Genomic DNA, 25,244 nt, shown 5'->3' with positions numbered 1-25,244 from the left:
TTGGACAAGGGGCGCAGCCAGGATTACGGTGGTTTTAAAACAGTGCACAAAAAGTTCAATTCATGACGGCGTAAGGCGGGTAATAAGTTAAAAACAATGCGTCGTTCACAGCGAAATTCCACATTTACGTGTAGCTCGCCTCTGACGTTTTTGGTGAATAGAGGACTTGCACGGGTCACGTGACTTTGTTACTGGACGGCAATAAAACAAAAACGTCCATTTGGCTCCTGTCAGTTGCAAGTCGGATTATACGTTTCCGTTTTGTTTGGCTGTTGAAAATGGTTATTTCGTATTGTTCCGTTGGCTGTACGTATAGTATATATAGACAACGAAATGGATCTTCAGTTATATTCCACTGATTTCAAGAGATCCGGAACGTCGCGCAATGTGGATATCATCTATTGCCTATTTGCAGAACTGCCTGGTGTCAAGTCCAGAAGCCATCTTACTTGTGTTTCACTGTTTGTGGACAGCACTTCGTTGATGGTGAGTGATAATGTGGTGATAGTGTGCCGTTATCAATTTCTTTAAATATTCACAAGCTCCCTCATTTCAATGGAAAGCAGATGACAAAATACTGTTATTAGTAGGCCTAGGCCGCCAGGCGTGGGCCTACTTGCAGTTGCAGACTTGACTTGTGTAAGACAGTAAGGAATTAATAATCGATTGCTATAAGGTATTGTTTCCCTAATTAGCAGATAATCTATTACTAAGTGTGAAAGGTTGAATAGATAACTAAAGTTTAACACCAGTGGTCATGCAAAAAATAACCAGAATTCAATTGAATTCGCCATCTAGATTGTTTGTAGATTGGTCTGGTTTGTGTATTGTAACCCCAGCATTGACTGACAATGATTTTGTCTTGCGTTCGTTAACTCGAACTGTCTATCTGTCGATAGCCTTCGGCTGTAGTAATGAGACGTTTGAATACACCTTATGAGTTTATTGCCATTCCGACAATATATACAGAAATACAATGTACACACAATTAGATCAAATCTAGTCTGATTAACACACAACACATTGCTGAATATATAGCTTTCTGCCAAGTAATTAAAATAGAATAAAGAAACAGATTTTTACATTAACAATAAAAGAATCACGCGTCATTCCGGTTTCTGGTTAGCTTTCGGTTCACTATAATCAAACATTATTAAAAGTGTTTTCTTAAATTTCATTACTAGCAATTAACTTGTTATTGCGAAGTCACCGTGTTCCTGGCCACGTACTTACTCCAATTATGAGATGTAAAAAATTGTTCTCAAGTGGATAATTTGGTTTTAACAAGATATTTCGAATTTACGTTATTGGAATATTACTGGAAATAAATTTTATTTTTACATGGGATGTCACTGAAAGGCTATTGAATCTTGAAATTGGATTTTGAGAAATTGATAATTGCTATAACGGGAATAATTAATTCTGTTTTTCATGAGTTTCTCACGAATCGGGCCAATTTGGTGTAGTTTTGTAGTTACATAACAACTAATTGGCTACAAGCGTATTCTTAGATGGATAATTCAATTGAATTCTGGTTATTTTTTGCATTAGCACTGGCATTAAACTTTAGTTATCTATTCAACTTTTCACACTTACTAATAGATTACCTGCTAACTAGGGAAACAATACCTTATGGCAATTATTGATTAATACCTTACACGAGTCAAGTCTGCAAGTAGGCCTATGCCGGCGCGGCGGTGTGGCTCAACGGGCTAAGCGTTAGGAATACGCTCGCCACCGCACCTCTAATTACTCTGCGTGGGTTCGCAGGTTCGAATCCCATGCAGGGATGGTTATGTGCCAGAGGATTGTTGGACTCCTCGCCGTCGTTGGGTGGTTCACGTAACCGCTGGTCGGTTACGGCTTCCTCCACCACCAAGTCCATGCTTCCGAAAACAAACAATACAGTAAAACTAATCCCATACCCGACTTGGAATGGTAACCGGACGAGAGGCCGTGGTTCGCCATATGGATAAGCCGTCTTATCGGCTTTCCTCTCCCCCGGGATAAATATGTAAATCATATCCTATCCTATCCAACCAATAACAGTAGTTTGTCATATGCTTTCCATTGAAATGAGAGAGCTTAAGAATATTTAAAAAAATTGATAACGGCACATTATGACTCACCATCAACGAAGTGCTGTCCGCAAATAGTGAAACACAAGTGAGATGGCTTCTGGACTTGACACCAAGCAGTCCTGCCAATAGATGATATCCACATTGCGCGACGTTCCGGATCTTTTGAAAACAGTGGAATATAACTGAAGATCTATTTCGTTGTCTATATATACTATACGTACAGCCAACGGAACAATACGAAATAACCATTTTCAACAGCCAAACAAAACGGAAACTATAATCCGACTTGCAACTGACAGGAGCCAAATGGACGTTTTTGTTTTTTTGCCGTCCAGTAAACAAAGTCACGTGACCCGTGCAAGTCCTCTATAATCTATATATACAAAAACACGCTCGCGTGTAGCGCCGATTGAATGCATGAAATGTGGAACTTTTACTTAGAATTTCTTGCTAATAAAGTTGATTTTTTATTGTCTTTCAATGATTATTTACATGCGTCGTGATTAGTGGTGGGCAAAATCGTATTTTTTATATAAAATTATTCGAATATTTTAACGAATATCGGCGAAGATGTTAAAGACAACTATTAAGGAATGCATTAACAACAAAAATTAATTTTATTCTGATTTTTATCTTTTGTGTAGGATTTGTATCACAGTTACGGTCCCAATTTTGAGCGAACAATATTATCCTTACTGACCCCGGGATGGGATATTTGTGAAGCTGGTAGTTGACATTTTTATGTTTTAATTTCATATCGTTTCCGTGTTACTTTCGTATTAAATAATATTTAAGAAAACTCCGCATATTGTTGAGTATTCACGTAACTCAGCTTTGGTTTCAAACACTGATACTTAACACGTGAATAAATCAGCAATAATGGCTTTTCTACGGGGTCAAAATATTATTTCTCCACAATATCTCGGGAAATTTGCATAGAATACCTTATTCATATGCCTTGCTTATCTGATTCAACGTTTTCAAAATTTACAAAAACGATGTTAACGCGATTTACGCAAAATTAGAAATTGAAAAATATGATGGCGCAAAAATGGAACAAAACAAAAAATTCTCACATTCATCGTTTCTGCCTGTTGGCGATAGCCGTTGGTAAATTTTACGTAACTCGTTGTAAATTTAGGTTAATAAATTCTATTTTGCTTTTAATGCGCCCTGTATTTGTATTAAAATAAAAGAGAATGTCCTTAAATTAGCTTATAACCCTTCTTTCATTTTGAACGCCCTAAACGACGGTTACATGCGCGTTACTGAATAACAATCACGCATTCTTATTTATCATCATTAGCGCCAACTAAAAAAGATAACATGTCGTAAAGATAAAAAAAAGCCTGACGTTTTAATTGTGCTGCAGTGATAATACACATAATAATATCGTTTTGACGAAACCATAATGCGCGACCGTAAAACGACGATGCTGCTTTATTGTGGAAGAAGTTTCGCATGAAAAAGTTTCTCAAACGGAATGCGACCCATGTAAAGGGGGACGTGGGGGCATTGTATTCATTGATATAGAATGGGGTTAACATATTTACCCAGGTGGAGAGGAAAGCCGATTCCCTGCTATTCTTCGAATTTTTGTCTTCGTTTTTAATGTCAAGATATCCCAGACTGACAGAGTAATTTAAATAGGGGAGCCCTGGGGATTCGTATGTAGCACCTTATAAACTATGATTGTGAGAAGCCGTGGTTCGCCATACATTTAGGCCTTCTTATCGCCATTGCTTTCCCCTGGATAAATATGTACCTAAATCCCATGCTATAATTAGATACCCGCACTTGACTTCATATTCTGTGCTATAGCTACGTTTTCTGCCTAATATATATGCATTCCCAATAAGCATATGCTCATAGTTAGTATGCTTTCAACGTACCATACTTCGAAACCCAAAACAGAACACGAATCGAAAAATTACAAGCCTCAATACGGCCAATTTCGCGGCCGAAGCAAAGGATTTTTGCAGCGAGCGATATGCTTTTTCCATATGCGACGAACCATTTAGCTGGACGACGTAAAAAATGCAGGGCACAATGGATTAATGAGCAAATATTTGAAAGTTTCCACTCATTGTATATATGCTCATTGTTCAAAATAAGCATCGGCAATTTTGCGATGGAAAAGTTTAGAAAAATTTAATATACTGTATTATTATTATAACACACGAAATAGAAAAAACAATGAATAGACTTCAACACACATCTAATCAAATTTGTAAGGTAGAATTAAATTTTTAGGAAACTATCATCTCTTGTGTATATGGATTTGGCAGCTGAACTACCAACAAGACCGAGGTTATATGAGATGAACCCACGTAACTCGAGGGTATTCCCCGAATGATCGGGTAAACAAGTTCAGAAATGATGAAGGGCGTAAATTGGTAAAGGTAAAGGTAAAGGGCGTAAATTGGTAAAGGTAAAGGTAAAGGCCAAAATAACAATGAAGTGGTAAAAGAGATTGGAGAGGAACTAAAAAGACAAAAAATACTAAATGCCAATTCTTCAAAACAGCCAAACATGACTGCGGAACCATACACCAGTACTTCATCTAAAAACTTGGAACTGAAAAAAGAAATACTAATCATTGGAGATTCACAAGTCAAAAGGATGAAACCAAAGGTTAATCAAACTAAAGTGAAAACGCTTCATGTAGAGGGAGGGAAGTTTGCAAACTTGGAAATTGCTCTCAAAAAACATCAAGAGAAATATCAAGGAGTAGTTATTTATGCAGGAACAAATGAAATATCATCAAAACCATATGACAATACAAAAAAATGTTTGGATCGTTTAATTGAAACAGCGAAAGAAATATCAGAAAATGTGTATCTGTGTGGTATGGTGCCTAAAAATGGAAGGAACAAGGGGGATGATGGCAGTGATAGACTGAATGCCATTATTAAAAAACAATCAGAGGCTGCGAAGGTTGTATATATAGATCCACCAGAATGCATATCAGAGGACCGAGTTATCGACAGCTATTTCGAAGTAGACATGATTCATCTAAAAGGAGAGGGTGTCACAAAAGTAATTGAACAAATCAATAAAGTGATAAATATTTGTGGAACAGGAAAAGGAAATATTCTTAAAAGACATCATGAAAAGAGTCCTACTCAAACACTTAAACAAAAAAAGAAAGAACAAAAAAATGACAATACACAAGAATCTGGACAGACAATTCAAGTGGAAGAGTCACAATTAAATCCAGAACCTTGTGATACCATACCTCAGGAAATAGAGGAAAACCCAGATAAAAACACACAACAAGACTGGTATAATGATTCCATGGACCAAGAAGAATAGCTAGTACGTTTATAATTTTTTTTATTAGACTGTTTCGAATGCGGGGGCAAATTTTGGGGTTAGAATATGCTGTAAAATAATTAGTAATACCACATTCAGACATCGTGAATTTTACCTTCCAAATTACTCTCTTGACTTATAATGTTAATGGTATGAGGAATTTTGAAAAACGCAAATCAATTTTTGACTACGTAAGGAATATAGGAGCAAACATAACATTTATTCAAGAAACCCATTGTGGCAGTGAAACCGATGCAAAAAATGGACAAAAGAATGGGGGGGTAATGCAATTTGGACAACTTTTTCTAATTTTTCTAGTGGGGTTGGGATATTGTTATCAAATAAAATAGACGCAAATTTTGATGATATACAGAAAGATGATTTTGGTCGATATATTTTAGTGAGATGGAAGTCTTTCGACGAACATTTTACATTACTAAATATATATGCCCCAAATAGATGTAGGGAAAGAAGTGAATTCTTTTTAGCATTACAAAACAAAATAGAAAACTGGGATAAACCAAGACGCAAATTCCCAATATAGGATATATGTTGGAGGAGATTTCAACTGCGTTTTGAACAAAATCGATAAATACCCCAATATAAGATACAAAGAGGATAATAGTGTAAAAAAATTGAATGAATTTATTACAACATTAGGTTTAGTAGATATATGGAGACTAGTCAATGAAAACAAAAAACAATATACTTGGATACAAAAAAGCAACAATATGCAAAATTTAAACTCTAAGAGTCGATTAGATCGGTGGTATATTTCGCAATGCCAAACCCTAAACGTCAGTAGGATTGAAATTCAAGAAACTGTCATGTCTGATCATCATCCGGTATATCTCAAAATATCTTCAATGAATGGTTTAAAACAGGGACCAGGGTACTGGAAATATAACTCCCAATTAAATGATTATGACTATTTTTGTCAAGGTATAAAAGCTATATTAAAAAAATGGCATTTTGATATCAAAAATCTGGATGAAACTGAAAGAGGACATTACTGGGATAATTGCAAAAGGAAAATAAAAAAATGGGCTATTTATTGTTCCAAAAAAAAAAAAGATGAAGAAAACAAAAAAGAAAGATTATTAATGATTCAATATAGGGAGTGTTTACAAGAAATAGAAATATATGCTGAAGATGAAGAAACTAAAACCAAATTGCGGGACACAGAAGCAGAAATTAAACAATACATTAAACAAAAAACAAGGGGGTCAATAATTCGGTCTAGAATTAAATGGGCAGAGGAAGGAGAGAAATCATCTAAATATTTTTTTAATCTTGAAAAAATTAGAGCTAAAACTAAAATGATCAAATCGCTAAGAAAAAATGATGGGAATGTTATCCATGAATTAAGTGAAATACAGTGTGAAATTGTTAACTATTATAGTAAGTTATATAGCAAGGATACTGGAATAGATATTAATATACAGGAAACGTTGATTAATAATTATGATAAACAAATAACAAATGAACAGAAAGATTATATGGAAAATGATATAACGGATGATGAAATTGAACAAGCCATGACAGAACTCAAATTAAATAAAGCTCCTGGTTTAGATGGTCTAACGAAAGAATTTTATTCTAGATTTTGGACCAAATTAAAACCAATTTTACTACTGTTATGTAAAAGCTACCACAAAATGAAAGAAATGCCCCAAGATACAATAACAGGAGTCATAACCTTGATATATAAGAATGGAGAAAAGGAAGATATAAAAAATTGGCGGCCTATCACTCTCCTTAATTTTGATTATAAATTGATAGCTAAAATAATTGCAAACAGAATAAAAAGTATACTACCAGACATAATCGACATCAATCAAACTGCATTTGTTCCAGGGAGATCAATTCACGAAAATCTTATTTCCATTCGAGATGACATATTTTGGGCAAATAAGGAAAATTTACCATTAATTGTTTTGTCAATAGATCAACAAAAAGCGTATGATATGACAGACAGAAATATACTACTTAAATTATTAAAAAAATCTGGATTTGGAAAAAACCTCATAAATTGGATAATTACTTTGTATAAAAATGCTTCTTCAAAAATAAATGTGAATGGATATTTGACAGAAAAAATTTGGATGCAAAGAGGTGTGAGGCAGGGCTGCCCCCTTTCTCCATTGTTATATTTATTCATTTCAGAATTAATATCATCAAATATCAAAAAGGATAGAGAAATAATTGGATTTAAGAACTGCATAAATGAAAGAGAAGTTTATAAAGGATTTGCAGATGACATAACACTAACCCTTGAGTCATTGTCATCTGTGGATTCAGTGTTAAAATTAATGGGATTATTCCAACGTGGGACTGGTCTTAAAATAAATAATAACAAATGTACACTACTGATATGTGGAACTGCTCGAAGTTGGCCGTTGAATGAAACCTATAAGGGTATAACTGTAAAACGTGAGGAAATTAAATTATTAGGGATATATATTGGAAATACCTATAAGTCTAGAGATAAAAACTGGTTGAACATTTTGGCAAAAATACAAAAAATTATAAATCTTTGGAAAGGACGTAATCTAACTATTGTTGGAAGAGTTCTTATAGCTAAAACATTGCTACTATCAAAATTATGGTACATGGTCAGTTTTGAATTTATGCCAGAAAAATATATTCAGAAATTGGAAGTAATTATTTGGAAATTTATTTGGAATGAAAAAGCGCAAATGGTCAGTAGAAATATCAGTTGTAGTGAACAAAATGAAGGGGGTATAAAAATGATGAACGTTAGGAATCAAATTAAGGCATTGCAAGTAAAATGGATTTTAAAATTGCTTGAGGGGGCCATGAGTCCGTGGGCTAATAGAGCAAAATTTTATGTGAATAAGTATTTTGAAGTGCTATCAAAAGGAAATTTAGAATGTTTACATTTGAATTTTAAATTGGAAACTAATATAACTATTCCAAAATTTTATACCAGTATTATTAATTCATTCAAACAAATTAGATTAGAATGGAATCAACCACAAAACTATGCAGAAATATCGCAGGAAATTATTTGGCACAATCCATTAATCTTAGATAGGAATAAAACTGAACTAACTGCAAAATTAAGTTGGGTCCAAGCAAAAATAATAACAATTGGTGATATACTTGACAAAACGTTTGATAGCCTATCCAAAAGAATTTATCCGCAAATACAAAATAATACAATGAATACGTTTAGGAGAAATAGTTTACTAAATAAGTGTTCAAATGAGTTAAGGCAAGTATGGGAAGCTCTTCCGATAGAATGGAGAGAAATCCTATCAAGAAATAGAGAAAATAGTCCAACGAGGTTACTTATCAATAGGTACAATGGGTCGAAAGACTTATCCACTAAACAAATTTATAAGCTTTTGCAAAGAAAGAAAAACAGTGCATTTTTGAATAATCACAATGAATATATCATGAATAAATTTCAACTAACCAAGTCCATTAATTGGAACAAAATATGGAAAATTAACATAGGAAATAAGTATAAGGAGTTGTGTTGGAAGGTTATTCATAATGGACTGCCAACAGGGGATAAAATAAAACACTGGTTCATGAATGAACCAGGTATATGTGTTATGTGTGAATGTAATATTGAAGAGACTTTATGTCATTTATTTTTGGAATGTCAATGGGCTGTTGATTTCTGGCAATGGTGCTGCGTAGAAAATAATCGAATTACTATTTTAGCAAATGATTCGGAATGCAAATCTAAATTAATCACAATAATATGCGGAAAATCAACAATTTGGGAATATAGAAATTCAGTAAAATATGATGAAATAGTTAAAAGTAAAAGTAGTATGCGCTCAATATTCAAATGTAAACTGATAGGAGTTTTAAATTTAATGAAAACAAGTGAAAGAAATGATTTACTATTGTATGAACATATGGATGATCTCATACATAGGTCAATCATGATGTGACATGACATTGACATTTTCTATGCAACACCAACTTAAATGGATAGTACATGAAAAGATTCCAATGTCCAAATTTATGCATCATTTTGATTTAATTCATACATAGATAGTGAATAGAGAAATGCCAAAAAACCCACTTTGGCTGTTTTCTGATTTTCTGTCTAATTTTCTATTTTCTAATTTCCATGCAAAAACTAACTAAATCGATTAATTATTGGTAACTATATATAAAATGTGTGCACGAATTGGATGACGACTGATAATATGGATTAACCTATATTCAATGGATATAAATTGGACTATATATGATACAAAACTCCGGTAATGGTATGGTTTTATATTTTAATTGTTACATATATTATTGAACTTGTGGGCAATGTGTTTTGAAATTATGAAATTGTTTTAATTGGGTGCAAATTATACTAATTCGACAATAAAATTAATATACGAAAATTCCGTTTGGCTTTGGAATTTATTTGGCAAAAAAAAAAAAAAAAAAAAAAAGGTAAAGGTAGGATAGGATAGGATTTACATATTTATGTAAATTCCTAACGCTTAGCCCGTTGAGCCACACCGCCGCGGTATCCTGCTAACAATGTTATTCAATTAGAGAAGGGGTCTCAAACTCAATATACTTGGGGGCCGCTGGGGCAGAGTCTCAAATGAGTCCGGGCCGCATCAGGTTTTCCACAATAAAAGCTGAGCAATTAGTTTAAATTGTATTCCTTGTGCACTGCAACTTTAATTGTGCAGATAAAACATGTTGGGATGCTCCCACGCCCAACAAAGAAATATTGCATTTCCTAGTTTTTTGAAAATGTCTGTGCTCATCACCAACCATTCTGTTTACTGAAACTTCAGTCCCAACGACACGTTTAGGGATGTGCAATATTATAAAATTCTATCTTGTAATAACTGTTGCGCTGATGTTCCAATCAAGCATTTAGCCGATGGACAGTGATGTTTTGCCACATGGGAAACATGGTTACAATGTATCAAGATAAATCTAAGCGTTAGTGATTGTGACGTCAAAAATCATGGAACACTGTTTTTAAATTGTTTCAGGCGGTCCCGCGATCGAATATCAGGCCTACAGGTATGGTACTGTTAGGTTACCGCACCGCATATTCAGATATTCCTTTCAGGGAATAGATGATAAAATATTTTGTTTTGCCCTACGTGAGAGTTTCCCTTTTTAGACCACAGAACATTTACAGTTTTCATATCTCCTCGCGGAACACCAAAAATTGAAAGGGTTATATTGATAAAGAAAAACGGTGCAATGTAGCGGTTCCCAATGGTTTCGCCGTGGCGAGTTGCAAATGCGCGACAAACTTTCAGAATTTTAAAGTAAAACCAGGTAGAGATGGAGGAAGAACGGTCACCTTTTGCATTCATTCTTCAGATTTACTTGTTTGTCTTTAACAATACCAAAAGTTAACAGTCAAAAAGCTAAACCAACGGTTAACGAAAATGCCTCTACCCTAACTTAGTTAGTCCACTTTAGGCCGACAGTGACGCAATTTTAAACGGTCAGTTGGTTAGCAACTTCATGATACTCAGATCGCCATGGCGACCAATTTCATTTTTTCAACAATTGGGAGATGCTCGCGGAACACAGTTTGGGAAACGCTGTTACATTAAAAGCAATAATCATGCCAACTGAGCTAAGTGACTTGCGGGCCGCACTAACATTAAACTTTAATATCAAGGCGTGGGCCACAAACCATCATCTCGCGGGCAGCGAGTTTGAGACCCCTGAATTGGAGTGTTGGAGACTGGGCGTTGAGAGCCGCGAAAATAGCATTAGCATTACGAGACTAATTTGTCGCGTGCCGAACCAGAGTCGCTGATCTTGTTACAATGGCTAGGGTACAGTATCGTATGTTCTGTACCGGTACCGTACGGTATGGAAATAGCCTAGTTACGGACGGTACCTCTGTACGGTAAGGATAAGATTAAGGTAAGGATAAGATAAGTGGGACACGATATGAGAGTTGCAATATCCAAAACAGAATCCAAGGTAAGAGAACCAGTGGGAGCCAAGCAGGCGCCATCTCATTGAACTGTTTTAATGTCATTCAATAGATGGAATGCTTGATATACTGCGTTGCTATTTGCTTTCATTTCTTCAGTGGACCGCGAGTCATCGGAAAAATTGAAAGGGGGCCGTTATGCATCATTTTTCAAAAAGTTACTGTCTTGTAAAAGAGGAGTTTCCGAGTTTATTATTGCCTGCATAATTGAAATCCCAGAACTGTGAGGGATTAAATGAAAATAGACCTGGTTATCATATCTAAGATCTAAAGTGTATTGTTGTTTATATTTATAATCTCTATTCATTACCTTTATGCTGATTACGAAGTAAATTAACAATGCATTGTGAAACCAGTGCTATGGTTCTTAACCTTTGCGAACCTGCCGAACCCATATGCTATTCTTCAAGCTTCCGTCGAACCCAAACTACTTAAACATTTGAAGTTAATTTTGTGCAAGGTTATAGAAATGCAAACCATTAATAGCCTAGGCATCAGACAGAAGGCCCCAGACAGAAGTATGGGGTTCGTTTGAACACAGGTTGAGAAACAATGTATTTGTGGGACATAAAAACTTGAAATTGGTTTAACTAGATTCTGTCTCTGTTATACTGTTCAATTATTCAGATAATGTTAGATTTTGGAGGCAAATAAACGTAGATATATAGATTTGTATTTCACGATGATTCAAAGTTCTGATTTTGCCTCATTGGATAATACTATTTCACCAACCGTACAATCATCATTGACAGTTCCACCGCAATCCATCGTTCTGCAACCACAAGTGCAACCAGCTTCCCGTGCAAATCCAAGAGAGAAATACAAAAATGTTTTATTCAACCTAGGAATTACTGAAGTCATCTTGGGGTCGTTGTCTGTTATTTTATGTATTGCAACATTGGTAATTGCTCGAACTAAAACAACATATCGGGATTATGACTTTGATGACGAGCGTTCATATTATTGGAGAATCCGTTATGCCCTGAATGATCTCGGACAAGGAATATGGTGTGGAGCTGCTATAATAGCACCCGGTGTACTCGGAATAAAAGCTCGAAAGCATTCATCGGTTTGCATGCACGTTGCTAATATGGTTGTTGCCATTGTTGCTTCTTTTTTTATGGCAACTTTATGTATAATATCTAGTATTTGTGCTGGAATTGTGGAACCTAAAGAATTTGCTGTTGGTTATATTGTTTTACACAGCATTATAGCAGTGATTGGATTTATAGGAATGGTAATATGTATTGTACATTCATTATTCTGTTGTGCTGGTGTTTGTTGCATAAAGAAACCTTACCAAGGTGTTGTGATGTACACTTCACAGCCACAAATGGTTCAACTTGCAAATGGTCAGTATATGATGGTTCCAGTCAATGTTCCCCAAAACTACCCAGCACTGCAGATGCCTGGACCTTCTTATTATAATGCTAACCAAATGCCTCAACAAACTGAAGGGGTTTCGCCCTACCCACCGACCCAACCAATGACAAAAGAGCAAGAGGCACAGCTTAACCCACCAGAATACACTGCTCATTCGTCGCAAAATCCTCCATTGCTGAATTGACAGGTTGTGGTGTAAATATTACTTTTTCGAATCCAACACATATCACACAATTATAATCATGAACTACGGTATTTATTCAATCATTCATGTTTATATTTTGTTCCATTTCAAAGTAAAATATTTAGAATATATTTGTTTCATATTTTTGTTTATTGAGCATGAGCACCAATCTTAGCTATATAGCAACCTGAGGTGTACTCTGTCCTGACTGTCCAAGAGTCTATAATAGTGGTTCCCAAGCAGTGGGCCAATTACAGTCTGTGAAAGATTTAATATGGCCTGCCGAACTTGAGTGAAATAATTGTAACAATCACATTTTTTTCTGCAATCTAGATAGCTCCAATTGTTAATAAAGCATGTGTATATTCGTAACACTTTAATATCGGCACGTTGCACACTCTCCTTTTTTCTTCAACAATTCAAATATACCGGTATCAGCCCCTTGCGGGCGCTCCGCTCAAATTCTGGCTATTCTAATTTTACTTCTGGGACCACTGTGCTAAACAATACAATCTGAACAATCCGACCTTGAAAATCGCTCTTTGCCTGCTAATTACCTTTCATTTACGGTATATGATAAATGGTAAGAACTACAAGCACAATAAGATCCATTGATAAACAATGACAAAGAATTTTTAATTGTTACCACTACAAACTCTGGCGAGAATTTTTGGACACCCTGTATAGTAGACATGGGCAAAGTACGGCCCGCGGGCCAAATATGGCCCACTGGGTAATTCAATCTGGCCTGCCTGATGCTGCCACAACCAAACTGAAACAAAATTTTGATGTTTTAGTTAAAAATAGCTCAAGGAATTTGTTGAGATTGCGATTAAATTTTGTTCTGGCATGAGGTTTATTGTTTTCCACTGTTGCTTTTGTAAACATTGTTCATAAAATTTAACTCTTTACGGCATGCTTACATGGCCTGCCAGTCTAGATTGGCAAAATTTTTGTAACCTGATCCAAAAACCGTGCCCATCTCTGCTGTATAGTGTATATTTCCTCGCACGATTATTTGTTATTTTTGTACAATTTTTAATAATACTGTTTGCTAACGTTGTAATTGCTTAGCGGCATTATTCTCAACTGTGTTGACTGCACATCTCAGTTAAAATTGAATGCCCTCTGGCTCCCCCAAACTTGAGGAGCTGGCCCAGTTAAATAAATTTTAATTTTTCTATATCGACGTGTTATATTCTTACACGTCCAAATCAATTCTTTATTTAGGTTAAAATCCTTTTTTCATTAATGTTACAAATACCATTTTACCCCCTGTGCGGAGGAGGCCAGCGTTACTGACATAAAAATGCATGAAAAAAATTTGTTGGCAAGATTCAAAAAATGATAGCGCCTTAAATACTGTTACATATCAGTGGCTGCTTGTTTTGATCCTTGGTACAGAGCAGAAGTAGAGAATATTCATTGTATAACAAATAGGAGTTGATTTTTGTGTCGTTTGAATTTGCCTAACTTTTGTAAACTTCGATAAATTATCAAGATTCAAATATTAAAAAAATATTATAGTATTGTCACCCTAAATCTTTAACTGTATATTTATTTTTTTAATATTACGGAGTCAAGTTACATCAGCGTCTCGCTGTGATTTATAGCTATTGTTTATCAGTAAAAGGTACAGAACATGGCTGATTTTAAAAAATCTGCAAAGATTACCCACTCATTGAATGTACTATCATCATTCAATGAACTAAAACAATCTGACTGCATTTGTAACTTCACCATCACAGTTGGTGACAAATCTTTCAAAGTCCATCGGGACCTGCTTGCCGCAGTATCAAAGTTCTTCAAAGGCATGTTTTCAAGTAACATGGTTGAGGCTCGAAATGGTTTTGCCATTATGAAAGACATCTGTGCTGATGCTGTAGGGCAGTGTGTAGATTTCATGTATACCGGTGAAGCAAATCCATCCATGGAATCTGTTGAGAATACTTTGTATGCTTCTCACTTAATGCAGCTTGATGTATTATCAAGTATATGCTTTAATTTCATGGAAAATAATCTGTCAGTGCAGCATTGCTTCCTAGTGGTCAGGCTGGCAAGACTTTATGATTGTACAGAGCTAGAAACCATTGCTGAACAATTCATTGTGGAGAATTTTGAGTCTCTGATTTTAGGTGAAGATTTTCTACATCTAAGCAAAGAAGAACTCATATTTTATCTGCAAAAGATGGATAAAAAGCATGAAGTACTTTGGCATGCTGTGAGAAGATGGATTTCAAACAAAGGTGAAAAGATTGGATCAGAATTAATGGAGACTTTGCATTTTGGAGAGTTTCCTTATAAATTTTTGCTCACTGATCTGCTAAATGATTCTTTGGTAGAAAGTTCTCCAGATGCAAAAAGTTTTGTCATCAAAAAATTGCTTTCGAATATCGATGGGTTGAAAGAGAATTTGTCCCTCGATAGTTTATTCATTTTAAGAAAAATTAATCGGATCGAAAACAAAGTTTGCTCAGAGAGTGTCAGGAAAATAATGAAAGAATACATGGCTGAGAATTTTGAACAGATTGTACCAATGGATGAATTTGTCGAGTTGGAAAAGAATGAAATTTTTTTCTTGTTCAAATCTCAGGAAACAAAGTACTCTTCAGAGAAAATCAAATGGGAAGCTGCACTGAAATGGGCCAAACAAAGTCGTCGTCATCAGAAAGTTTTTTCAGACTTGTTCGAGTTGATAAAACTTGAGGATTTTTCTTATGATTTTATACAACAAACAGTCAGGAATGAATCTCTGGTTAAAGAGTCGCATAAATGCAAAGATTTATTGCTTGATGTTGTTTATGCTAGAACCTCTGTACCTAAACAAGTACCACATATTGCTGTTTCATCAAAGACTGGTATAAAGGCTCTGAATCTCAAAACAAATCAATGGTCTAGTTTGCAGTCAGATTATGATGTTGGCATTCATCTTGTCAATGCTGAGGGACGATTGTATGCTTCAGATGGGAATGAATTGTCTTTGCTACAAGATGGTCGATGGATTAAGAAGACCAAGATTGAAAGGAATAGTGATGAGAGGGATGAGATGGTTTATCTCAGAGATGGGATTTATATTATCAGCCCTGATCAGCATACAGTGCGATATGACATTGCCAAAGACAGATGGGATAAGAATTTGCCTGCATGTGAACTTAGTTTTGGTTTTTGTGCTGCTGCCTCTGATGAGTTTATATGGGCGATGGGAGGTTGGTCAACAATGAAAAAAGCAAATGTATACGATCCTGGAACAAAGAAATGGTCTTCCCTGCCACAGATGATTCAAGCAGCATATAATAGTGCAGCAGTCGTTTTTCAAAGTATGGTTTATGTACTGGGAGGTTCTGATGGATATCGATTTCACAACCTTGTTCAATGTTATAACCCTGTCGTTCGCTCATGGACAGAAATTGCAAAAATGAAGATGAATAGAGGTTTGTTCAGTGCATGTGTTGTTGATAATAAAATGTTTGCAGTCGGTGGTGCTCAAGGCCTGACTGAGGAGTCTATTGAAACATTCAATGAAGAAACTGGTGAATGGAAAATAGTCTGTGAAATGGATCGGCCTGAGGTGGACTGGATTTATTGCTGTTGCTTTACTCAATAAATGAGTAATCAGTGATAAAATTTGATGATGAAGTATGCTTTAAATGGGCTTGTATATACTGACTGTATCAACTCACCTATTGATCATATCAATAAAATACTCACAACATGCCAAAACTTGACTCTATCTTCACAGCCCTGACCAAAAAATGAAATATCTGTCTATTTAAGATTTGGTTATTTCTTTGTACTTACGGGTATATACATATTTATTTCATTATTTTAAATGTTCTGAATTGAAATTCTACTCAATCATTGTTAAAGTCAGATTTCATGAAAATTCTGTTTGCTTTAAAAAGACTTAATTTTTTTGTTTGTAAAAATTGTTTGATTTTTGACATCGTTATTCCAAGCATCTATAGTTTTTGTTCGATTGTGCAATTTTAATCACCATAATGTTCTGAATATTTCAATTCAATTGTGTGAATATCTAATGAATATGCACATATTAATTATTAATTTCTCAGAGATATAAATTAAAATACATAGGTTGCCATTAATCTGTCCACAAAGACAAAACTGGTTGAAGTCTTGTGTATTGAAGAAGAGTTGACAATCCAGTGATACGCACTCAACTTTGTCGAAACGATGGCTCATAACCCTGATTATGGATATGTGAGGATTGAATATGGTACACGTGGACAATCTACAACAAATTTCAACCCACTCAACGGTTAGGTACTACGCCCAGTAATAAACTTCCTCAACCCATGTGAAGCCAAGCACAGTACGCAAATAACTTTTGTATGGACTTGAAGCGTTGAAGTTATACTTCGCAGTTTGCATATTCTTGACTTGCAAATGGTTAATATATGATGGTACGCAGAATCCCTGTTGCACAGAAAGCTGTAATTGTTTCCTCCATAACAAGTATTTCCTCATCCAATGACAGAAGGCCACCCCACCATTATACACCAACACCCACCGGGACATACAGGCTTCATATTCACAATGTCTCAACATGTCGTTCAACCCATAAACCTAAATGCATAGCCTAAAGCAGGGGTGTGCAACCTTTTTTACGGTAGGGCCATATACAAATAGCTGGGCGAAACCGCGGGACCCAACATGGATTTCCTAGTAGATGCAAGCACAAAAATTTTGGGTATTGATATTATGACATGCGTTGTTAGTTTCGCACAAGCTTAGCTATTAGTTAGGACTTTGTAACCTCATAGATTTGGATAATAAATTGTATGCCGGTATAGACTTTGCAACGCAAAAGGAATTAGAATTACTCTTACATACCTGATTAAACTAAATTAAAAACTTATTTCGTGTCCCACACATCATTCAAAATTAGCACTTCACCGTGGGCAACACAATTTTTTCTAGTCTGCCGCATTTGGCTCGCGGGCCCCTGGTTGCACACACACCTGCCCTAAAGCAACCACTTTGCAATTTTTTAGTTTAAAACCGAGATTGCAAAAAGTATATTTATAGTTGCATATTAACTTTTAATGGCCTCATCAGATTATGTTCCGAGTTTTTGAACTTTCATATTTCTTTTTAATTGACAGTATTCGAAATTATAGAAATATATTTGGCAGTTTTCAAACAGAGAAAAATTTTATGTGATTTGTTACTTATATAAGATTGTTAAAATAGATTATTTGTGGGTACTCCATGCTTTCCTCTAATTTTAGTATAAATAATTGCATCCACGATAATATGTCATTTCTGCAGCTTTCCATTATATTAAAACAAATATAAAATCTCCTGTATCCCACACTTAACACACTTATCCGAATTACCCAACGCTTGCCCACGGTTCTGAAATAAAGTAGATATTTAATGCAGAATGATCGGGTTAAAATATTTCCATTAAGTGGAATTTAAGCTATGTTTTGGGTTAGGATAGATGTATCATTTGGGACTGGCCGGAATAGTTACGGGATCTTCGATGTCTCAAAGATGTTGTTTCCCACTGGTATAAGTCCCATGCATTTTCAAATTTTCCAACAATTAAGTTAGATATGTAATGCGCATTAATTATAGAGATGGAATTTACGTTATGTTCTCGGTTGGGATAGATATATACTTTGCGGGACAGATATACACCGTACTTTGCGGCTAGATATATCTGAATACCAAACCTTTTAAATCATGTGTTTTTGCTTGCTAAGTGGACTTTTAAATGCTGGATAGATAGTTATCTATTCAGGGGTTCTCAAACTTTTGATGTTGCGGAGCCCTTGAAAAGGTTGACCATTATTCACGGAGCCCCAAAATAAATGTTAAAATTGTTACTTTCCAATTAATATTCCTGAGTAAGTTAAAAGTACTTTACTTAATTTGAATGCAACACCTTTTTAATAGGGTTAATACAAGTCATAAATGAATCTAAATTTCAAAGATAAATTATATATACTAAAGCTATAAATTTGACACTTGACAAACATATTAATAAATTAGGGGTCGAATCTTTTCCCTTTTGACATTTTTGGAAGACTTAAAAAGCGCTAAAAACGCGCGCGATTGCATTTTGTTACAATCGCCGATTGTTTTCGTCAGTATGGCGTGTTTTAAACCTTAAACATCTTTACGCCGATGTTTATTCTTCCTAAATCAAAAATTTCCATTGACATATACGTGTATTGTTCCACAATGACAACGATAATTGCTTTTTTGTTCTCGTGGGGAATTATGAGTTCAATGTAAAAAAACATGTTATCATATTATAGTCATCGGCGACGAAATACTAAAAATAATAATTAATAAAGAGGTAAATCCGCAACTCGAATTTCTTGATTGGAAAGCGGCATTCTAAAATATTAAAACTGAAACTTAAATGGGAGATAACACTATAAGTGTTGTTTCAGCAGACTTTTATAGACATTGTGAATCACAAAATTTAGTTTTATGTTTACTTTGGTTATTCATCATAGTAACTGCGAAATCGAAACACAGTCAATTGGTCATGCGTTGTACCTTTTAGCCGCATGCAATAAAATAAATTACAATCGTTCATATTTTGCCCGGACCTTGGGTATTTTATGTTATTGGACACGTTTAGTGGCCATAACGATCGTTTCAATATTATGTTGTTGTTGTTCTTGTTCTTTGACACGTTTTTAAAAAATCGCTTTTCTCTTCGAATACTGGACCAATTGCTTTGAAATTTGCAGTGGTTAAAGATTAATTTCTTCGCTAAAAGGCTATTACTTTTATTTATTTCAAAATTTTGCGTGAATTCTATGAAATTTGATATTTCGTCTAAAATTTTGCTGTATTATTTTTTATCCATGGGAACACGGATTTTAGTCAGTGTCATGACTGGCTGTACGTTTCGATTCGGCAAAATTCTTGCTACTGGAAATTCAGAACTTTTTTGAGGGTACCGGTAGCGTCAAAGGTCTAACGTGTCCATATATTTGTGCGTAGCTCTCTTGTTTTAGAATAGTATTCTTTCATTTTAGTAATCCTAATAGTAATCTCGAATCAAACGTGAGTGACGATGAGCACAATTAGAATTATTACGACAAGACACTTTAAATGCAATTTAAATGAAGAATGTTGCGTAGAAATTTCCAATTCCAATTTTGAACCCCTCCCTCTTAAGAATCCTGGCTGTGCTCCTACTTATAAATAATGTCATTTTTTAATTCCGCCTTTTTGCCATATTTCGAGGCTATATTGTTGTCCAATTTTATCAAAGCTGTTATTGCTTCTTTGAACAGTTACAAAATTAGCCAAGTCAGTATTTTGAAAAGTAACCGAATAGCTCGCGGAGCCCCTGGGTTTTTCTCGCGGAGCCCTGGGGCTCCGTACGGAGCACTTTGAGAACCTATGATCTATATTATTTTATAATTTCACTAAATACTTCAAGTCTCAACAATCACAAGCAATGAAGAAAGCAGTCGACAAGCAAAATAATGATAGTGTGATTTGAAAAAATAGTCTGATGCGATCAAGTAATCGAGCTCATGATAATTCAGGGGTCATCCATTAGTGTTCCTTTTAGGAAAATGTTACATTGAACAATTTTTTATTTTACTGCGCTGAGAAGAGTCAGTGATGTGCAACTTTCAATACATGAAGTGAAATTGTGGGCCGGAACAATATTTAACATAGGCTTTCTAGTAGTTTCAGGCACAAAATTTTCATTATTGATCTTATGATTGCCGTGCTCGCTTTGCACAAGCTCAGGTATAGTACTCAGGTTTAGGCTTTGCAACGCCGGGGGCCACACACTATGCAAAATAGACACTTTTCCGCGGGCCGCATTTTGCAGGGGCACATACTATGACTACATGATTCACATACTATGTGAAATATTACAATAATAGAATGCGCTGGGATTCTAGCTAGGCATTAGAAAATATGATTTGAGAACCTAAAGTATGTGAGAATGGGAATTTAGCTGCACAAATTGTTTGGTTGCATCCATAATTTTGCTCAAAGATGACCATAATTTCAAATAGATTCAGTAGCTCTTGGCAATTCAGTGGTTGCCTGTGACTTGACTAGTGGGTGAGTTTTCTTCACTATTGATTAAGTGTGCATAATGCACCACCAATATTTCAAATATCCTCAATAACTTTGAAATTTAGGTGGTTGCCCGTAACTTTGATCCGAGATGGGACTCTATCATTTCTGGGTGATGGCTTGTAATGTGTGGCCTTGTTTCTAAATAATATCTTCAGATCTTGGAATTTCATTGGTCGCACCTAACTTCACTTGGAGATGGAACTCTTTTTACGTATGGGTGAGGGCACATAATTCGCCACTATAATTTAGAATAAAATCAGTTTCTCTTGACAATTTAGTGGTTGGTAGTAGCGTTGCACATAAATAAATCTTCTACGGATGAGTGCGTGTAACGGAATGTCAAAATTCAAAATAGTTTTCTTAGCTCTTGGCGTTCCAGCCACCAACGGTCGCTTTGCTCTTAGACGAGTCTATTCTACTACTGACGTAGAGATGTACCGATACCGATAAATTGGCCGATATTGCCGATACTTGATACCGATACATCTCTACCACTGAGTGAGTGTGCATGAAGCACTACTGAACTTTGGTATGATTGACAGAAAAGCCAAGTGTGTCCGTTATTGAATAGTCAGCTTTGTCAAACTAAATAAACAAACGGCAATGTGTGTTGTGTATAAGAAATGACTGAAAGTTGAGAAATTATTAGGTTGCAGTGTAGGGGATAGTATTTTTATGTTTCTCCAAAGATAGAACAGTTCAATCTTATGGCGCATGATTGTTTGAAAATCATGGCACCAGGACATCTTTATTACAAATTAGGATTTGACTATTTTGTAACCTTAAATGTTGTTTCAATCTCTCCTTCGCTATATTGTTGAATTGTAAAATTGAAATTCTCCAATACCTCAAATATTTACCTAATGTATAAATATCACAGAATCTAATTAGTCAAACATCTTGCTGTCATCTACACCTATTATTGAAGCTTTGTCATTTTTTGAAATCTGCAAATCTTTCAAAGTCCATCGAGACCTGCTTGCCGCAGTATCAAAGTACTTCAGAGGCATGTTTTCAAGTAACATGGTTGAGGCTCGGAATGGTTTTGTCATGATGAAAGACATCTGTGCTGATGCTGTAGGGCAGTGTGTAGATTTCATGTATACTGGTGAAGCGAATCCGTCCATGGAATCTGTTGAAAATACTTTGTATGCTTCTCATACCCTCATCCGGGTACCAGTTCATGTAGGGTATGGGATTAGTTGTTTGTTTTCACGAGCATTGTTTGAATAGACTCATGGAGTTACTATATGGTTCCTGTATCTTGTGGCTCTTTAGTGCTCAACTGTAACTTATCTCATGCTTCTGTCTCTATTATTAGTGAATGCGTATAAGATTGCTTTGGCAAATATGTTTAAAAAATCTTATTAACATAACACATCAACATATCCCAAATTCATTGGTGGTGAAATATCAGGATGTATGTATGTATTTTTATTTGCCTCAAATATGTATATATATGTATGAATATTTTCAGAAACTTCCTTTTCTTAGTGTTTTTTAGAACAACCCATATTAGTCTAGTGAGCTTTTACTGGAGTATATAAACCCTAATCCTCCATATTCACTCTCAAAAAAGCTCTGCGCTGTGGTGTTACAGTCAATTTCTCCTTTCAATGCTGCCCTTGCTTAAAACCTTAGCCACTCCATTTCAAGAATATGTTCCAAATAACATAAGTCCTTGGCACCCTGTACTTACAATGAAAGTGTTAGATTAGATAGGAAAATGCCAAATTAGAAAGAGTCTGGGCCTACCATAAGTATCAGCTCCTCACATTTCTATGACAGTGCCTTGTTCCGAGGGAATACCGTGAAAATGCATCGTATGATAAATATATGACTCAGAAATGATATCTGTGCCAGCCTTATAAGAATTAAGGTGGGTAATTTTGTAAAAAAAAGAGAATAGTATTTTTCTCATGCATCAGTGGCAGATTATTCAGAGCCTGGTCAATATTGATGGTAGCAAAACGTTTCAAATTGAATTGTAAGATGTTTTTGCTATTGGCCATCTTCTAGCCACCGACTTTATATATTTATCCCAAGTTAAATGACATACCGTGCAGTCCTTATATAATTTGGCTGGAATTCTTCTCATATTGTAGTGACATATCAACTTATGTGTACATATATTTGTGCATTGCATATTGCATCGAGTCATGCTGGTAAACTAGTCATAGCTCATAGGGAAATAGATTTGCTGACGTCATTCGATAATTTGACAGTGTTTTCAAGCATGGTCCGTCCCTTGGTAAAAGACACTGACCATGTTTGGTAAACACGATTCTAAATACACTGGTAATATGACGCCAATAGGTAATATGATGACTGGAGTTAACGAAATAACAAACTGCTGATGCCGCTTAAACTGGATTATTTTACTGCTCGAGTTGGGACTGTAGTGCGGTCTACATATACTACATGTTACATCTTTTTTCGAAGAAAATATGCTCAGAGCAGGTCCTTGCGCACTCACTCGGAAATGTGGGAGATTAATCTCGGAGGGAAGTTGGACTACAGTGACTGGGACATCAGTATATTGTATAATCGCGCATTCGTGAATTCCAATGGACTCGAAACTTTAGGCAATATATGTTAATTAGGATCAGTACAACAGCTTTTAGGTCGTGAATTCCACATAATTAAAGTTATTGGAAATTTTTTTAAACATACTGTAACATGGGAGTGCTGCCAGCTGATGGAATGTGACCAAAAAAACTTTTTTGTAGGCATTTGACAGTAATATTCCATCCATATGTTTGTAAATCCTATCCTTTGCATAATGATATAATACCGGGTGGTCCAAAGTTGTCGGCCTCACGGGCCACACTAATATTTTTGTATTGTTCGCGAGCCATTATGATCATTATTTGTCATTTATCAAGCTGGCAAGTTGGCAACGAGTTTGTTTTCATTCAGAAATGCTTGAATATAACTTCATTTGTTCTGGAAAAATGAACAGTAAACTCAAGTGAAGCTACATGGAGATAAAATATTGGGTTTTAGCTGAATTTTTAGTTTAGACTTTTAATGACTCTCCAACGCTTTTAGAAAGTTTTGGGAATATTTGGATGTCACTGTCAAGTGCAAGTCATGTATCTAACAAATCTTGTTCTTCTGTGAGAATTCTGCGGAACTGCTTATTTGCGGTTATTTATATTCAAGGATTAATGCTATATCATTCATCAAATATATTAGCACATGCTATGTGGTGTGACAAGAAAAGTACTAAACATTGGTGGATAGATACACAGCAATGCGAGTTGTATAAAAGAAAAGACTAAAATTTGAAAAATTAGGGTGCAATGTTTGAAAAGCATTGCTCCAGGACATTGCTGTTATAAATTAGGATCCGACTATTTTGTAATCTTGAATCTTATTTAAAGTTCCATTACTTCTACTATCGTTCTACTACTATTCAATTTCTATTCCTCTATATCAGGGATGGCGAACCTTTTTCAATGAATGGGTCAAAAACTATAATTTTATTGCGGAACAGAAGAGAGTGGGTCACAGATATTTAATTCACGTTTGTATCTATAAGAAACTTCTGAAACAAATCTTATAAGCTGGTGTTGGTGTAGTTTTGGGCTTTACTTATGCAGCACTTCTATCAGGGACTTTTTATGGCACTCGGTTAGAGTACGAAAAAAACGCATATGAATTACCAAAAATGTTTAGGATGATGCGGTGAATTATTTTGCGGTTCTAGTGTTTGAAGGTAATTCCGCTTCGATAGTGTTAAAATTTTCGATCAGCTTCCAACCACATTAAGCCACTTTTACACTGCCCCATTGTTATATCAGATTTCTAGATTTTGTTTTCACAACGGCATTGTAAGCGAGAAACTAATAAAAAGGAAAGTAGCATCTAGTTCTCGTATAACCCCTAAAACAGTCTGCAGATGCACTTCCAAAAAAGACAGGCGTTGCGAGAAATGAACAGATCAATTGCATTGTTATGTCATAAATGATGTCAGGCCCAATAGCTGAATAACGGTACACAGCGGTGCATACATGCGTACAAGATTAGAGTTTTTGAAATTACCATACCGGCCCGAAAATCAACATTTTGAATATGAGCGATCGCAGCCCTCCCTGACTGTCCAACTGACGGTACATTGTAATAGTTTAGTTATTGTTAGATTAATTTAAGGCCGGTTTTATCAATTTTTATCACTGATATGTTAGCATTTTATTTTATTCGTGCCTTCGCTTGGCGG

The 25,244-nt window shown here is 35.4% G+C and overlaps 2 protein-coding genes across 2 annotated transcripts; both read left to right on the top strand.

Annotated features, from left to right (window-relative positions):
- The first annotated feature begins 11,936 nt into the window (after window positions 1-11,936).
- LOC120347536 (uncharacterized) lies at window positions 11,937-14,494 on the top strand. The gene has a single exon (XM_039417554.2). The coding sequence runs from the start codon at window positions 12,044-12,046 to the stop codon at window positions 12,926-12,928; it is 885 nt and encodes a 294-aa protein (XP_039273488.2). The 5' UTR covers window positions 11,937-12,043; the 3' UTR covers window positions 12,929-14,494.
- Window positions 14,495-14,562: 68 nt separating this feature from the next.
- Window positions 14,563-19,430, top strand: LOC120332056 (uncharacterized). Its single transcript, XM_039399262.2, has one exon. The coding sequence runs from the start codon at window positions 14,571-14,573 to the stop codon at window positions 16,530-16,532; it is 1,962 nt and encodes a 653-aa protein (XP_039255196.2). The 5' UTR covers window positions 14,563-14,570; the 3' UTR covers window positions 16,533-19,430.
- Window positions 19,431-25,244: the final 5,814 nt, after the last annotated feature.

The sequence above is a fragment of the Styela clava genome, chromosome 11 (assembly GCF_964204865.1).
Source record: "Styela clava chromosome 11, kaStyClav1.hap1.2, whole genome shotgun sequence".
In the NCBI taxonomy this organism is placed as follows: Eukaryota; Metazoa; Chordata; class Ascidiacea; order Stolidobranchia; family Styelidae; genus Styela; species Styela clava.
Note: the sequence above shows the minus strand (reverse complement) of the source record. Positions and strands in the feature narration are given on the sequence as shown.